This window comes from Oncorhynchus gorbuscha, linkage group LG19 (genome assembly GCF_021184085.1).
Source record: "Oncorhynchus gorbuscha isolate QuinsamMale2020 ecotype Even-year linkage group LG19, OgorEven_v1.0, whole genome shotgun sequence".
Taxonomy (NCBI): Eukaryota; Metazoa; Chordata; class Actinopteri; order Salmoniformes; family Salmonidae; genus Oncorhynchus; species Oncorhynchus gorbuscha.
Window position 1 is genome coordinate 7229077 of NC_060191.1, and position 18421 is coordinate 7247497.

Below are 18421 nucleotides of genomic sequence, written 5' to 3' on the forward strand. Positions count from 1 at the left end.
AAGGTACTGGTTATGACTATAATGGTTATGGTAGTGGTTATGACTATAATGGTTGTCTCTAATGGTTATGGTACTGGTTATGACTATAATGGTTATGGTACTGGTTATGACTATTATGGTTATGACTATAATGGTTGTCTCTAATGGTTATGGTACTGTTTATGACTATAATGGTTATGTCTCTAATGGTTATGGTACTGTTTATGACTATAATGGTTATGTCTCTAATGGTTATGGTACTGTTTATGACTATAATGGTTATGTCTCTAATGGTTATGGTACTGGTTACAGTGCATTCGAAAAGTCAACAGAGCCCTTGACTTTTTCCACATTTTGTTACATTACAGCCTTATTCTAACATGTTTTTTTATTTTTTATTTTTTATTATCTCACTAATCTCCACACAATACCCGATAATGACAAAGTGAAAACGGGTTTTTAGAAAGTTTTACACATTAAAAATAAAAACAGAAATACCTTATTTACATATGTATTCAGACCCTTTGCTATGAGTCTCGAAATTGAGCTCAGGTGTATCCTGTTTCCATTGATTATTCTTGAGATGTTTCTACAACTTGATTGGAGTCCACCTGTGGTAAATTCAATTGATTGGACATGATTTGGAAAGGCACACACCTGCCTATATAAAGTCCCACAGTTGACAGTGCATGTCAGAACAAAAACCAAGCCGTGAGGTCGAAGGAATTGTCCATAGGGCTCCAAGACAGGATTGTGTCAAGGTACAAATCTGGGGAAGGGTACTAAAAAACGTCTGCATCATTGAAGGTCCCCAAGAACACAGTGGCCTCCATCATTCTTAAACGTAAGAAGTTTGGAACCACTAAGACTCTTCCTAGAGCTGGCTGCCCGGCTAAACTGAGCAGTCGGGGGAGAAGGGCCTTGATCAGGGAGGTGACCAAGAACCAGGTGGTCACTCTGACAGAGCTCCAGAGTTCCTCTGTGGAGATGGCAGAACCTTTCAGAAGGACAATAATATCTGCAGCACTCCACCAATCAGGCCTTCACGGTAGTGGCCAGACGAAAGCCACTCATCAGTAAAAAGCACATGACAGCCCACTTGAAGTTTGCCAAAAAGCCACCTAAAGACTCTCAGACCATGAGAAACAAGATTCTCTGGTTTGATGAAACCATTATTGAACTCTTTGGACTGAATGCCAAGCGTCACGTCTGGAGGAAACCTAGCACCATCCCGTTTATCAGCGGCAGGGACTGGGACACTATTCAGGATGGAGGGAAAGATGAACAGAGCAAAGTGCAGAGAGATCCTTGATGAAAACCTGCTTCAGAGCACTCAGGACCTCAGAGTGGAGCAAAGGTTCACCTTACAACAGGGCAACAACCCTAAGCACATAGTCAAGACAACACTTTGGGACAAGCTGGTTATGACTACAATGGTTATGGTACTGGTTATGACTAATGGTTATGACTATAATGGTTATGGTACTGGTTATGTATATAATGGTCATGGTACTGGTTATGTCTATAATGGTTATGGTAGTGGTTATGACTATAATGTTTATGGCTATAATGGTTATGGTAATGGTTATGACTATAATGGTTATGGTACTGGTTAAGACTATAATGGTTATGGTACTGGTTATGACTATAATGGTTATGGTACTGGTTATGACTATAATGGTTATGGTACTGGTTATGACTATAATGGTTATGGTACTGGTTATGACTGTAATGTTAATGGCTATAATGGTTATGGTACTGGTTATGACTATAATGGTTATGGTACTGGTTATGACTATAATGTTTATGGCTATAATGGTTAAGGTACTGGTTATGACTATAATGGTTAAGGTACTGGTTATGTCTATAATGGTTATGGTACTGGTTATGACTATACTGGTTATAGTACTGGTTATGACTATAAGGGTTAAGGTACTGGTTATGACTATAATGTTTATGGCTATAATGGTTATGGTACTGGTTAAGACTATAATGGTTATGGCTATAATGGTTATGGTACTGGTTATGACTATAATGGTTAAGGTACTGGTTATGACTATAATGGTTAAGGTACTGGTTATGACTATAATGGTTAAGGTACTGGTTATGACTATAATGGTTATGGTACTGGTTATGACTATAATGGTTATGGTACTGGTTATGTCTATAATGGTTTTGGTACTGGTTATGACTATAATGGTTTTGGTACTGGTTATGACTATAATGGTTTTGGTACTGGTTATGACTATAATGGTTATGGTACTGGTTATGACTATAATGGTTATGGTACTGGTTATGTCTATAATGGTTTTGGTACTGGTTATGACTATAATGGTTTTGGTACTGGTTATGACTATAATGGTTATGGTACTGGTTATGACTATAATGGTTATGGTACTGGTTATGACTATAATGGTTATGGTACTGGTTATGACTATAATGGTTATGGTACTGGTTATGACTATAATGGTTATGGTACTGGTTATGACTATAATGGTTATGGTACTGGTTATGACTATAATGGTTATGGTACTGGTTATGACTATAATGGTCATGGTACTGGTTATGACTATAATGTTTATGGCTATAATGATTCTGCCTATAAAGGTTATGGTACTGGTTTATAACTATAATGGTTATGGTACTGATTATGACTATAATGGTTATGGCTATAATGATTCTGCCTATAAAGGTTATGGTACTGGTTATGACTATAATGGTTATGGTACTGGTTATGACTATAATGGTTATGGTACTGGTTATGACTATAATGGTTATGGTACTGGTTAAGACTATAATGGTTAAGGTACTGGTTAAGACTATAATGGTTATGGTACTGGTTATGACTATAATGGTTAAGACTATAATGGTTATGGTACTGGTTTAGACTATAATGGTTATGGTACTGGTTATGACTATAATGGTTATGTCTCTAATGGTTATGGTATTGGTTATGACTATAATGGTTATGGTACTGGTTATGACTATAATGGTTATGGTACTGGTTATGACTATAATGGTTATGGTACAGGTTATGACTATAATGGTTATGGTACAGGTTATGACTATAATGGTTATGGTACAGGTTATGACTATAATGGTTATGGTACTGGTTATGACTATAATGGTTAAGGTACTGGTTATGACTATAATGGTTATGGTACTGGTTATGACTATAATGGTTATGGTACTGGTTATGACTATAATGTATATGGTACTGGTTATGACTATAATGGTTATGGTACTGGTTATGACTATAATGGTTATGGTACTGGTTATGACTATAATGGTTATGGTACTGGTTATGACTATAATGGTTATGGTACTGGTTATGACTATAATACTTATGGTACTGGTTCTGCATATAATGGTTCTGACTATAATGGTTATGGTACTGGTTATGACTATAATGGTTATGGTACTGGTTATGTCTATAATGGTTATGGTGTACTGGTTATGACTATAATGGTTATGGTACTGGTTAAGACTATAATGGGCATGGTACTGGTTAAGACTACAATGGTTATGGTACTGGTTATGACTATAATGGTTAAGACTATAATGGTTATGGTACTGGTTTAGACTATAATGGTTAAGACTATAATGGTTATGGTACTGGTTAAGACTATAATGGATTATGGTACTGGTTATGACTATAATGGTTATGGTACTGGTTATGACTATAATGGTTATGGTACTGGTTATGACTATAATCGTTATGGTACAGGTTATGACTATAATGGTTAAGGTACTGGTTAAGACTATAATGGTTATGGTACTGGTTATGTCTATAATGGTTATGGTACTGGTTATGACTAATGGTTTTGGTACTGGTTATGACTATAATGGTTATGGTACTGGTTATGACTATAATGGTTAAGGTACTGGTTATGACTATAATGGTTATGGTAGTGGTTATGACTATAATGGTTGTCTCTAATGGTTATGGTACTGGTTATGACTATAATGGTTATGGTACTGGTTATGACTATTATGGTTATGACTATAATGGTTGTCTCTAATGGTTATGGTACTGTTTATGACTATAATGGTTATGTCTCTAATGGTTATGGTACTGTTTATGACTATAATGGTTATGTCTCTAATGGTTATGGTACTGTTTATGACTATAATGGTTATGTCTCTAATGGTTATGGTACTGGTTACAGTGCATTCGAAAAGTCAACAGAGCCCTTGACTTTTTCCACATTTTGTTACATTACAGCCTTATTCTAACATGTTTTTTTATTTTTTATTTTTTATTATCTCACTAATCTCCACACAATACCCGATAATGACAAAGTGAAAACGGGTTTTTAGAAAGTTTTACACATTAAAAATAAAAACAGAAATACCTTATTTACATATGTATTCAGACCCTTTGCTATGAGTCTCGAAATTGAGCTCAGGTGTATCCTGTTTCCATTGATTATTCTTGAGATGTTTCTACAACTTGATTGGAGTCCACCTGTGGTAAATTCAATTGATTGGACATGATTTGGAAAGGCACACACCTGCCTATATAAAGTCCCACAGTTGACAGTGCATGTCAGAACAAAAACCAAGCCGTGAGGTCGAAGGAATTGTCCATAGGGCTCCAAGACAGGATTGTGTCAAGGTACAAATCTGGGGAAGGGTACTAAAAAACGTCTGCATCATTGAAGGTCCCCAAGAACACAGTGGCCTCCATCATTCTTAAACGTAAGAAGTTTGGAACCACTAAGACTCTTCCTAGAGCTGGCTGCCCGGCTAAACTGAGCAGTCGGGGGAGAAGGGCCTTGATCAGGGAGGTGACCAAGAACCAGGTGGTCACTCTGACAGAGCTCCAGAGTTCCTCTGTGGAGATGGCAGAACCTTTCAGAAGGACAATAATATCTGCAGCACTCCACCAATCAGGCCTTCACGGTAGTGGCCAGACGAAAGCCACTCATCAGTAAAAAGCACATGACAGCCCACTTGAAGTTTGCCAAAAAGCCACCTAAAGACTCTCAGACCATGAGAAACAAGATTCTCTGGTTTGATGAAACCATTATTGAACTCTTTGGACTGAATGCCAAGCGTCACGTCTGGAGGAAACCTAGCACCATCCCGTTTATCAGCGGCAGGGACTGGGACACTATTCAGGATGGAGGGAAAGATGAACAGAGCAAAGTGCAGAGAGATTCTTGATGAAAACCTGCTTCAGAGCACTCAGGACCTCAGAGTGGAGCAAAGGTTCACCTTACAACAGGGCAACAACCCTAAGCACATAGTCAAGACAACACTTTGGGACAAGCTGGTTATGACTACAATGGTTATGGTACTGGTTATGACTAATGGTTATGACTATAATGGTTATGGTACTGGTACTGGTTATGTATATAATGGTCATGGTACTGGTTAAGTCTATAATGGTCATGGTACTGGTTATGACTATAATGGTTATGGTAGTGGTTATGACTATAATGTTTATGGCTATAATGGTTATGGTAATGGTTATGACTATAATGGTTATGGTACTGGTTAAGACTATAATGGTTATGGTACTGGTTATGACTATAATGGTTATGGTACTGGTTATGACTATAATGGTTATGGTACTGGTTATGACTATAATGGTTATGGTACTGGTTATGACTGTAATGTTAATGGCTATAATGGTTATGGTACTGGTTATGACTATAATGGTTATGGTACTGGTTATGACTATAATGTTTATGGCTATAATGGTTAAGGTACTGGTTATGACTATAATGGTTAAGGTACTGGTTATGTCTATAATGGTTATGGTACTGGTTATGACTATACTGGTTATAGTACTGGTTATGACTATAAGGGTTAAGGTACTGGTTATGACTATAATGTTTATGGCTATAATGGTTATGGTACTGGTTAAGACTATAATGGTTATGGCTATAATGGTTATGGTACTGGTTATGACTATAATGGTTAAGGTACTGGTTATGACTATAATGGTTAAGGTACTGGTTATGACTATAATGGTTATGGTACTGGTTATGACTATAATGGTTATGGTACTGGTTATGTCTATAATGGTTTTGGTACTGGTTATGACTATAATGGTTTTGGTACTGGTTATGACTATAATGGTTTTGGTACTGGTTATGACTATAATGGTTATGGTACTGGTTATGACTATAATGGTTATGGTACTGGTTATGTCTATAATGGTTTTGGTACTGGTTATGACTATAATGGTTTTGGTACTGGTTATGACTATAATGGTTATGGTACTGGTTATGACTATAATGGTTATGATACTGGTTATGACTGTTATGGTTATGGTACTGGTTATGACTATAATGGTTATGGTACTGGTTATGTCTATAATGGTTTTGGTACTGGTTATGACTATAATGGTTTTGGTACTGGTTATGACTATAATGGTTATGGTACTGGTTATGACTATAATGGTTATGATACTGGTTATGACTGTTATGGTTATGGTACTGGTTATGACTATAATGGTTATGGTACTGGTTAAGACTATAATGTTTATGACTATAATGGTTAAGGTACTGATTATGACTATAATGGTTATGGTACTGATTATTTCTATAATGGTTTTAGTACTGGTTATGACTATAATGGTTTTGGTACTGGTTATGACTATAATGTTTATGATACTGGTTATGACTATAATGGTTAAGGTACTGGTTATGACTATAATGGTTATTGTACTGGTTATGACTATAATGTTATGGTACTGGTTATGACTATAATGGTTATGGTACTGGTTATGACTATAATGGTTATGGCACTGGTTATGACTATAATGGTTATGGTACTGGTTATGACTATAATAGTTAAGGTACTGGTTATGACTATAATGGTTAAGGTACTGGTTATGACTATAATGGTTAAGGTACTGGTTATGACTATAATGGTTAAGGTACTGGTTATGACTATAATGGTTAAGGTACGGGTTATGACTATAATAGTTAAGGTACTGGTTATGACTATAATAGTTAAGGTACTGGTTATGACTATAATGGTTATTGTACTGGTGTGTGTCTGACCTTTGACTGGTTGTTCTTCAGCCTGTGTGCCTCATCCACCACCAGACAGGCCCAGTCTATGGAGCCCAGCACAGCCTGGTCAATAGTGATCAGCTCATAGGACGTCAGCAGGACATGGAACTTCACCGATGAGTCTTTCTGCAGGGGGACAGAGCGAGAGGGAGGGGGCAGAGGATTAGGAGGTAACAATAAAGATACAATGAGAAAAAAATCAACAACAACAAACATGACTGCACATTATCAGTCTCCCCATCCTCCCATCCCACTCGTCTCTCACCCTCATCTTAGAGGCCTTCTTGCCCCCCCGGATGGCATTGCCCTCGAAGGAGAACTCGTTTTCTCTGATGACGGCTCTGCTGTCCTTGTCTCCTACGTAGGTCACCACGTACATGTCCGGGGCCCACAACTCAAACTCTCTCTCCCAGTTAATGATGGTGGACAGGGGGGCGCTCACCAGGAACGGGCCCTTTGAATGACCCTGGAGAGGTGGAAGGTCAGGGGTTAATAGGTGAGTGAGTAAAACACTTTAGGTGAATCAGAAAAGAGAAGTGCCTAAGTCCGATTTAGATGCTCTGCCCTTATCCCCTAACATTGGACTGATCATTCACGTCACTAGGTATTTAGCAGTAGGGTAATATCTCAACCTAGCCTTCTGATAAGACTAGCTGGACTTTGCTTTTATTTGTCCCAGCCTGCCTTTAGGACTTAGTCCCTCTTTTTGGACTAGTTCCCTTTGATGGGCGGTTTTATTGTTTGTCCAGGGTTTGGCAGTACCCCTACTGAAATTATTGACAAGGGATGGCAGACTGGACGAGAGACACAAACTTACATACACACAAGATATCTCTCTCACACACACACACACACACACACTCTGAAACACATCACTGTGGAATCAGATGACCACATCCTTTTGCCTATCCAACACACACAGACCCCAATACAGACCCTACCAACACACCTCTTTGTAGAGTGAGTAGAGGAAGACAGCGGTCTGGACAGTCTTGCCTAGACCCATCTCATCAGCCAGTATAGTGTCAGTGGCCTGAGCCCAGGAGAAACGCAGCCAGTTGAGACCCTCCAGCTGGTAGGGGTGCAGCGTTCCCCTTGTAGTGTCCAGGTAGTCTGGCTGATGGTCAAACTTGATGGTGGGCTGGAGGGGAAGTGGAAGATAAACATCTTCAATTACATCACAGAATCATGAATCAATGTGAATAGAAGATTTGGACGATTCACATGAAAAGGAACAAGGAAGTACCCGTACTTACATCCACCACAGGGTTAGCAGGGGGTTTCTCACTCTTCTTCACTTTAGCTATCTTCTTCAGCTTCTTACCAGGCCTGCCCTCATCTCCCAACATCAACTCTCTGAGAGAGAGAGATGGAAGAGGGGGAAGGTAGAGAAATATGAAAGACATGAAGAGGATTAGATTATTGCTTCAGGTTACTCTAGGTTGCTATAAGCAGAGTTGTCAAGAGTTTTGTGTGCATGCAAGGGTGTGTGCGTGTGCGTGTGCGTGTGTGTACCTGTGGTTCCAGTAGGTCTGCTTGTATTGGTCGTACTCTGGGATGTCCATCTCCTCACTCTCCCAGGAGGCCTGGTCGTAGGCCAGATCCCTCCACTTGATCAGGTAGTGCACGTTGTTCCTCTTATCCACACTGGAGAGAGGAGGAGAGGGGAAGGAGAATGATGATATTATGGTTTACATCTGTATTGATACAAATAGGATACAGAGGTGTTAAACAAACTATTGCCATTTTTACAACAAATAAACAGCCTTTTCCTTTACAGAACTGACTTTGACACGCCTGTGTGTGTGTGTCCCAGATGTGTGTGTGTTAGCTTGTGTATCCCAGGTGTGTGTGTGTGTGTGTGTGTGTGTGTGTGTGTGTGTGTGTGTGTGTGTGTGTGTGTGTGTGTGTGTGTGTGTGTGTGTGTGTGTGTGTGTGTGTGTGTGTGTGTGTGTGTGTGTGTGTGTGTGTGTGTGTGTGTGTGTGTGTGTGTGTGTGTGTTAGCGTGTGTATCCCAGGTGTGTGTGTATGTGTGTGTTAGCGTGTGTATCCCAGGTGTGTGTGTGTGTTAGCGTGTGTATCCCAGGTATGTGTGTTAGCGTGTGTATCCCAGGTGTGTGTGTGTTAGCGTGTGTATCCCAGGTGTGTGTTAGCGTGTGTATCCCAGGTGTGTGTGTTAGCGTGTGTATCCCAGGTGTGTGTGTTAGCGTGTGTATCCCAGGTGTGTGTGTGTGTGTTAGCGTGTGTATCCCAGGTGTGTGTGTGTGTGTTAGCGTGTGTATCCCAGGTGTGTGTGTGTGTGTTAGCATGTGTATCCCAGGTGTGTGTGTATCCCAGGTGTGCGTGCGTGGGTGCGTGCGTGCGTGCGTGTGTGTGTATCCCAGGTGTGTGTGTGTTACCGTGTGTATCCCAGATGTGCGTGTGTGTGTGTTAGCATGTGTATCCCAGGTGTGCGTGTTAGCGTGTGTATCCCAGGTGTGTGTGTGTTAGCGTGTGTATCCCAGGTGTGTGTATGTGTGTGTATGTTAGCGTGTGTATCCCAGGTGTGCGTATGTGTGTGTGTGTGTGTGTGTGTGTGTGTGTGTGTGTGTGTGTGTGTGTGTGTGTGTGTGTGTGTGTGTGTGTGTGTGTGTGTGTGTGTGTGTGTGTGTGTGTGTGTGTGTGTGTGTGTGTGTGTGTGTGTGTGTGTGTGTGTGTGTGTGTGTGTGTGTGTGTATCCCAGGTGTGTGTGTATTAGTGTGTGTATCCCAGATGTGTGTGTGTGTGTTAGCATGTGTATCCCAGGTGTGCATGTTAGCGTGTGTATCCCAGGTGTGCATGTTAGCGTGTGTATCCCAGGTGTGTGCGTGTGTGTGTTAGCGTGTGTATCCAAGGTGCCTGTGTGTGCGCTACCTGTGGTTGAGGATGCGGTGGATCATGAGCCACTCCATCTTAACACCGTAACGGTAGAACTCCTCCTCCATGTGAACATACAGGGGGTCCTTGTTCTTCCTCTTAGTGCTCTTGTCATCGTCCCCCTCCCCTCCGAAGTCCACCAGCGGGGGCTCATCCATGTCCGTCTTCCTCTGGTAGTTACGGAACATCACCTGGCAGTTCAGCTCCAACTGGAGGGAGGGGAAAAGAGTGAAGAGGGTAAAAGATGAGTCTACTATCTATTTAGTACATAAGGATGAAGACATTGAGCCTAGGGCTGTTGCGGTGACCGTATTACCACCACACCAGCAGTCATGACGGCAGTAAAATTCCACGAGACCGTTGAGTTACAGTAATCTCCTTTTATGCACTCTGGACATGCTTTGGTAGTAGCCAATTTACTAACTACCATCAGCTCCTAATGGTTTGGTACTCGGGGCTCTATTGTCCCTCCATCAGGCCCGAATGGCCTGGTACTCAGGGCTTTATTGTCTCTCCATCAGGTCCTAATGGCCTGGTACTCAAGGGCGCCATTGTCCCTCCAACAGGTCACTAATGGTCTGGTACTCAGGGCTCTATTGTCCCTCCATCAGGTCCTAATGGCCTGGTACTCAGGGCTCTATTGTCCCTCTAACCACTCTGACATCAATGCAAATGCAATAGAAAATCACATAAAACACATCATCAAAACAGAAGGCCTACCATACTTTTAAAACTCACCTCACTGTGATGATGAATGTGAAGAAACACATTTTTGTAACAGCAGGTTGAAACAGTATAAAACATGGTTGTTGTGGATGTTGTTTCAAAGCCTAACATTACAAAATGGACAGCGCTTTCTCAGGTGATGACTAACTCAAAACAACCAAACGCATTTTTGAGTTTATGCATAGGCTTATTACCCCAAGCTGAAAAAAATGAATAAAAAATTATGATTGTGTCTTTACAATACATTTACTACCGCATATTAAACATAAAACAAAACTGATTTAAGATGTCTTTGGTACATAATGAGTCTAGCCTAATAAATTTGAGTAATTGCCTTTGAGTGTGGACTGCATTATTATTATTTTAAAATGTTTTATTAAACTAGGCAAGTCAGTTTAGAACAAATTCATATTTACAATGACCGCCTACCGGGGAACAGTGGGTTAACTGCCTTGTTCAAGGCCAGAATGACAGATTTTTACCTTGTCAGCTCGGGGATTCGATCCAGCAACCTTTCGGTAACTGACCCAACACTCTAACCACTAGGCTACCTGCCGCATTGAGTGAAATAAGTGTTCTTATATTTCTTTCTCAGCTGCTCATATTAAGCACATGTTCCGTTATAAAACAGAAGCAGCCTGATTTCTAAGACACTCTATGGTTTGTATCACTCACAACTAAAGATGCCAAATAACTATTAAATCTAGCATATAGGACCTGTTTCAAGTGATCACTTTTTCGCTCAACATAGCCACTTCATATGCTCTGCAATGGGAAAAATATCATTTCTATTTTATTCAGCTATTTTCAATTATATTCTTCTTACTATAAAATCAAGTAAAATAAAATAATGGCACGGGACTTAAGCATATTGTCACACCTACTCCTGCTCCCTCCAGCATTCAACGTCACCGGTCTACTAACCACCGGAACTGGCTATTATATTACGCACACCTGTTCCCCATCATTACACACACCTGATCATAATTTTCTCCTTGATTACGCCCCCTTTATTTCACCCTCAGTTTTCATCAGTCATTAGGTGGTATTGTTATCTCGTGTTCAGAATGCTTCTCATGTTTGTTCTTTTGTATTGTTTCATGAAGATGTCGCTGACAGAGATGGTCGCCTTGCTTCGAGTCCTAGGAAACTATGCTGTATTTAGTTTTTTTCTGTATTATTTCTTACATTGTTAGCCCAGAAAATCTAAAGTGTTATTACATACAGCCAGGAAGAACTATTGGATTTAAGAGCGACGTCAACTTACCAACATTACGACCAGGAATTCGACTTTCCCGAAGCGGATCCTTTGTTCACCACCCGGGACAGTGGATCTAATCCCAGCAGCCGACCCAAAACAATGTCGCCGCAGAAGAGGCATACGGACCGGCCTCCTGGTCAGGCTCTGTAGGCGTGCACACCGCCCACCGCTTCAGAGTATACTACTCACCAATGTCCAGTCTCTTGACAACAAGGTAGACGAAATTGCCTTCCAGAGAGACATCAAAGACTGTAACATCGTCTGTTTCACGGAAACATGGATCTCTTGGGATACGTTGTCGGAGTCGGTTCAGCCACCGGGTATCTTCATGCATCGCACTGACAGAGATAAACACCTCTCTGGGAAGAAGAAGGGCGGGGTGTACAGTCGTGGCCAAAAGTTTTGAGAATGACACAAATATAAATTTTCACAAAGTCTGCTGCCTGAGTTTATATGAAGGAAATTTGCATATACTCCAGAATGTTATGAAGAGTGATCAGATGAATTGCAATTAATTGCAAAGTCCCTCTTTGCCATGCAAATGAACTGAATCCCCCAAAAACATTTCCACTGCATTTCCGCCCTGCCACAAAAGGACCAGCTGACATCACGTCAGTGATTCTCTCATTAACACAGGTGTGAGTGTTGACAAGGCTGTCATGCTGATTGAGTTCGAATAACAGACTGGAAGCTTCAAAAGGAGGGTGGTGCTTGGAATCATTGTTCTTCCTCTTTCAACCATGGTTACCTGCAAGGAAACACGTGCCGTCATCATAGCTTTGCACAAAAAGGGCTATTGCTGCCAGTAACATGCTGACCAGACCAGTCACGTCGCGTGCGCCGCAAAATAAAATGTAGAAATTCATGTTATTCAATTTTTGCACCCACACTACGTGCGCCAACGTGCGTCTGCAATGCCACGGGCTAAAATAGAAGTCATTCCTATATCTGACACAGAACGCGCTGAAAGTCCTGCCTCTCCCATCTCCTCATTGGTTATACCCACGTGGGTGATTGAAAGACAAACTTTGTTGCCGGTTGTCGTGTTAATACTATGAAAGTTTAGATGGATCACCAAATAAGTTCAAAGATGAAAAAGCCCGGAAAGAGGAGAGATGACTAGAAACGATTCAGTTGGCCGTTTTACGTGTGGATTCATTGTCAGAGTAGAGGTCCTTGTGCATTTCAGGTAAAATAACAACTCAATGTTTATACCCCAGGACAAATTAGCTAGCAACATCAAGTTAGCTAAATAGGCCAAATTAGCTAGCAAGTGCAAGCTAACTAGCTAAAATGCCATACATGTTTAATGCTCTCCGACCTGTCCCCAAATTAACGTCATTGGTTCAGAGTTTGTTTTGATATTTTAACCTGCGTGTCGTGATCGCGTTTGGTGTAGAGGGACAAAATATATGTATGCACGATAGCGCAAGCGCGCAGCCGGTTTGGGTTCCATGTGAGATTGCACCTAAATCAACCATTTATCGGATCATCAAGAACTTCAAGGAGAGCGGTTCAATTGTTGTGAAGAAGGCTTCAGGGCGCCCAAGAAAGTCCAGCAAGCGCCAGGACCGTCTCCTAAAGTTGATTCAGCTGCGGGACCGGGGTACCACCAGTAGAGAGCTTGCTCAGGAATGGCAGCAGGCAGGTGTGAGTGCAAGACTTTTGGAGGATGGCCTGGTGTCAAGAAGGGCAGCAAAGAAGCCACTTGTCTCCAGGAAAAACATCAGGGACAGACTGATATTCTGCAAAAGTTACAGGGATTGGACTGCTGAGGACTGGGGTAAAGTGATTTTCTCTGATGAATCCCCTTTCCGATTGTTTGGGGCATCTTGTCCAGAGAAGACATGGTGAGAGCTACCATCAGTCCTGTGTCATGCCAACAGTAAAGCATCTTGAGACCATTCATGTGTGGGGTTGCTTCTCAGCCAAGGGAGTGGGCTCACTCACACAATTTTGCCTAACACCACAGCCATGAATAAAGAATGGTATCAACACATCCTCCGAGAGAAACGTCTCCCAACCATCCATCCTTCTGTAGCTCAGTTGGTAGAGCATGGCGCTTGTAACGCCAGGGTAGTGGGTTCGATTCCCGGGACCACCCATACGTAGAATGTATGCACACATGACTGTAAGTCGCTTTGGATAAAAGCGTCTGCTAAATGGCATATATTATTATTATTAACAGTTTGGTGACAAACAATGCCTTTTCCAGCATGATGGAGCACCTTGCCATAAGGCAAAAGTGATAACTAAGTGGCTCGGGGAACAAAACGTAGATATTTTGGGTCCATGGCCAGGAAACTCCCCAGACCTTAATCCCATTGAGAACTTGTGGTCAATCCTCAAGTGGCGGGTGGACAAACAAAAACCCACAAATTCTGACAAACTCCAAGTATTGATTATGCAAGAATGGGCTGCCATCAGTCAGGATGTGGCCCAGAAGTTAATTGACAGCATGCCAGGGCAGATTGCAGAGGTCTTGAAAAAGGGTCAACACTGCAAATATTGACTCTTTGCATCTACTTCATGTAATTGTCAATAAAAGCCTTTGACACTTATGAAATGCTTGTAACTATACTTCAGTATTTCATAGTAACATCTGATCAAAATATCTAAAGACACTGAAGCAGCAAACCTTGTGGAAATTAATATGTGTCATTCTCAAAACTATTGGCCACGACGGTATGTTTCATGATTAACAACTCATGGTGTAATCATAACAACATACAGGAACTCAAGTCCTTCTGCTCACCCAAACGAGAATTCCTTACAATCAAATGCTGGCCATATTATCTCCCAAGAGAATTCTCGTCAGTTTTCATCACAGCTGTGTATAATACCCCCTCAAGCAGACAATGCGACGGCCCTCAAGGAACTTCATTGGGCTCTATGTCAACTGGAGGCTGCATTTATTGTGACTCTGGATTTTAACAAAGCAAATTTGAGAACAATGCTACCTAAATTCTATCAGCATATTGATTGCAGCACTCGTGCGGACAATACACTCGATCACTACTACTCTAACTTCCGCAATGCATACAAGGCCCTCCCTTCAGCAATCACGACTTCATCTTGCTCCAACCGTCTTAAAGGCAGAAACTCAAACAGGATGTACTCGTGACTAGAACCATTCAACGCTGGTCTGACCAATCGGAATCCACGCTTCAAGATTGTTTTTATCACGCGGACTGGGACATGATCCGGGCAGCCTCAGAGAATAACATCGATCTATACACTGACTCGGTGAGTGAGTTTGTAAGGACGAGACAGCTTATAGGGAGAAGGTAATGGCACTCGGAGTTTGGTGTCAGGAAAACAACCTCTCACTCAATGTCAACAAAACAAAGGAGATGATCGTGGACTTCAGGAAACAGCAGAGGGAGCACCCCCCTATCCACATCGAAGGGACAGTAGTGGAGAAGGTGGAAAGTTTTAAGTTCCTCGGCATACACATCACAGACAAACTGAAATCGTCCACCCACACAGACAGTGTGGTGAAGAAGGCGCAACAGCGCCACTTCAACCTCAGGAGGCTGAAGAAATTTGGTTTGTCACCTAAAACCCTCACAAACTTTTACAGATGCACAATCGAGAGAATCCTGTCGGGCTGTATCACCGCCTGGTACAGCAACTCCACCGCCTTCAACCGCAAGGCTCTCCAGAGGGTGGTGCGGTATGCACAACGCAACACCGGGGGCAAACTACCTGCCCTTCAAGACACCTACAGCACCCAATGTCACAGGAAGGCCAAAAAGATCATCAAGGACAACAACCACACAAGCCACTGCCTGTTCACCCCGCTACCATCCAGAAGGCGAGGTCAGTACAGGTGCATCAAACCTGGGACCGAGCGACTGAAAAACAGCTTCTATCTCAAGGCCATCAGACTGCTAAACAGCAATCACTAACTCAGAGAGAGAGGCTGCTGCCTACAGACGCAAATCACTGGCCACTTTAATAATGTTAACATATCTTACATTACTCATCTCATATGTATATACTGTACCTTATACCATCTATTGCACCTCGCCTATGCCCCTCGGCCATCGGTCATCCATATATTTAAATGTGCATATTCTTATTCCATCCCTTTAGATGTGTGAATTAGGTAGTTGGGGGATTGTTACATTACATAGATATTACTGCACTGCAGTAAGCACAAGCATTTCACTACACTCGCATTAACATCTGCTAACCATGTGTATGTGACCAATAAAATTTGATTATTAAACTCACCTTCTGCACCTGTTTCCTGACTCCCGGCATGTACGTTACAGAATACCACCTTACAATACAGACGCAGCAGAAGATAAAACCTTCTTCCAGATGGTCAATGAACAGGGTCATCTAATCAACCAACACCACGACCAAATGGCGCACCTGGATAGGACCATGAGGGAGGTCCCTCGACACCACCAGCGATGTTCTCCATACCCCTATCAAAGGGCCTCCTACCACGGATCATCACAGTGAGCCAGTCCCCCAGCCTACCCAGCCGTCCACCCAGGTCAGCAATGCCCGACTATCCCTTCCGGAGAAGTATGACGGAACTTTATCGAAATGCAGTGGCTTCCTACTTCAGTGCCCCCTCTATTTCGCCTATCAGACGGGATCCCACATCATCGAGAGGTCCAAGGTTTCTCTCGGTTACTTCCCTGCTGACCGCAAGGGCTCTGGAGTGGACTACAACCGTCTGGGAGAGAGGAGAGGAGGAGCTAGGTTACTATGAGAGGTTCATGGCTCTGTTCAGGGCGGTCTTTGACCAACCTCCAGAGGGCAGAGAGGGAGGTGAGCAACTCCAGCAGGGTGCCCAGACCACTGCGGAGTGTGCCCTCACCTTTCAGAATGTGGCAGCCACCAGTAGATGTAATGAGCTGGTGCTCCGTTCTCTATTCCACAGTGGACTGCGGGAGGAGGTTCAGATGGAGTTGGCATGTCGGGATGACAACATATCCTTGGACGCTGGCGTCTCAATGGCCATCCGTCTGGATGACCTTCTTTGGGAGTGCCTTTGTCCACCTCGCTTCTCGTCTCCCTCCTTTGGCTGTGCAAGCCGAAGAACACCATCCCAACCATGAAGCACAGGGGTGGCAGTATCATGTTGTGGGGGGGGGGGCGTTGCTGCAGGAGGGACTGGTGCACTTCACAAAATACATAGCATCATGAGGATGGGAAATTATGTGGATATATTGAAGCGACATCTCAAGACAACAGTAAGGAAGTTAAAGCTTGGTCACAAATGGTCTTCCAAATGGACAATGACAACACGCATACTTCCAAAGTTGTGGAAAAATGGCTTAAGGACATTGAAAGTCAAGGTATTGAAGTGGCCATCAAAAAGCCCTGACCTCAATCCTATAGAACATTTGTGGGCAGAACTGAAAAAGTGTGTGTGAGCAAGGAGGCCTACAAGTCTGACTCAGTTACACCAGTTCTATCAGGAGGAATTGGCCAAAATTCACCCAACTTATTGTGGGAAGCTTGTGGAAGGCTACCCAAAACATTTGATTCAAGTTAAACAATTTAAAGACAATGCTACCAAATACTAATTGAGTGTATGTACACTTCTGACCCACTGGGAATATGATGAAAGAAATAAAAGCTGAAATAAATCATTCTCTACTATTATTCTGACATTTCACATTCTTAAAATAAAAAGTGGTGATCCTGACTGAACTAAGACAGGGAATTTTTACTAGATTAAATGTCAGGAATTGTGAAAAACTGAGTTTAAATGTATTTGGCTAAGGTGTATGTAAACTTCCAACTTCAACTGCAGCTAGAAATTCTGTATCACAACACTGAAGTGTAAGAGGCTCCATTTTTTTAAATATGGACTGGATCTTTATATATACACCACTTGTTTCAGTAATAATGAAATCAGACCTTCTTGTTGCATGTCTGATAATCTACCGTTTATATATGAGTGGTTAAAACATGCTAATAACGGTCCTCTGAGGATAAGGTCCTGTAGCTCAGTTGGTAGAGCATGGCGCTTGTAACGCCAGGGTAGTGGGTTCGATCCCCGGGACCACCCATACGTAGAATGTATGCACACATGACTGTAAGTCGCTTTGGATAAAAGCGTCTGCTAAATGGCATATATTATTATTTATTATTATTATGATATAAAAAAGTTTGGTATACTTCCACTGGTATGCCATCCAGCCCTGGAGTTTTCCCAGACTTAAATCAAATCAAAGTTTATTTGTCACGTGCGCCAAATACAACAGGTAGACATTACAGACATTACAGTGAAATTCTTACTTACCGGCTCTAACCAACAGTGCAAAAAAGGTATTAGGTGAACCATAGGTAAGTAAAGAAATAAAAACAAAAGACAATGAAAAAAAAGAAAGAAGCGAGGCTATATACAGTAGCGAGGCTATAACAGTAGCGAGGCTATATACAGGCATCGGTTAGTCGGGCTGATTGAGGTAGTATGCACATGTAGATATGGTTAAAGTGACTATGCATATATGATAAACAGAGAGTAGCGTAAAAGAGGGGTTGGCGGGTTGTGGGT

The 18421-nt window shown here is 42.0% G+C and overlaps 1 protein-coding gene across 2 annotated transcripts in view; it reads right to left on the minus strand.

Annotated features, from left to right (window-relative positions):
• Positions 1-18421, minus strand: part of LOC124005240 (chromodomain-helicase-DNA-binding protein 4-like) — a 58411-nt gene that overhangs the window by 25145 nt on the left and 14845 nt on the right. For both annotated transcript variants that reach the window (XM_046314310.1, XM_046314309.1), the window contains exons 13-18: positions 9903-10114; positions 8526-8657; positions 8267-8366; positions 7960-8151; positions 7276-7476; positions 6999-7136 (exon numbers count right to left, since the gene is read on the minus strand). In XM_046314310.1, coding sequence (XP_046170266.1) covers positions 6999-7136; positions 7276-7476; positions 7960-8151; positions 8267-8366; positions 8526-8657; positions 9903-10114 — 975 coding nt within the window. The remainder of the gene's footprint in view (positions 1-6998; positions 7137-7275; positions 7477-7959; positions 8152-8266; positions 8367-8525; positions 8658-9902; positions 10115-18421) is intronic.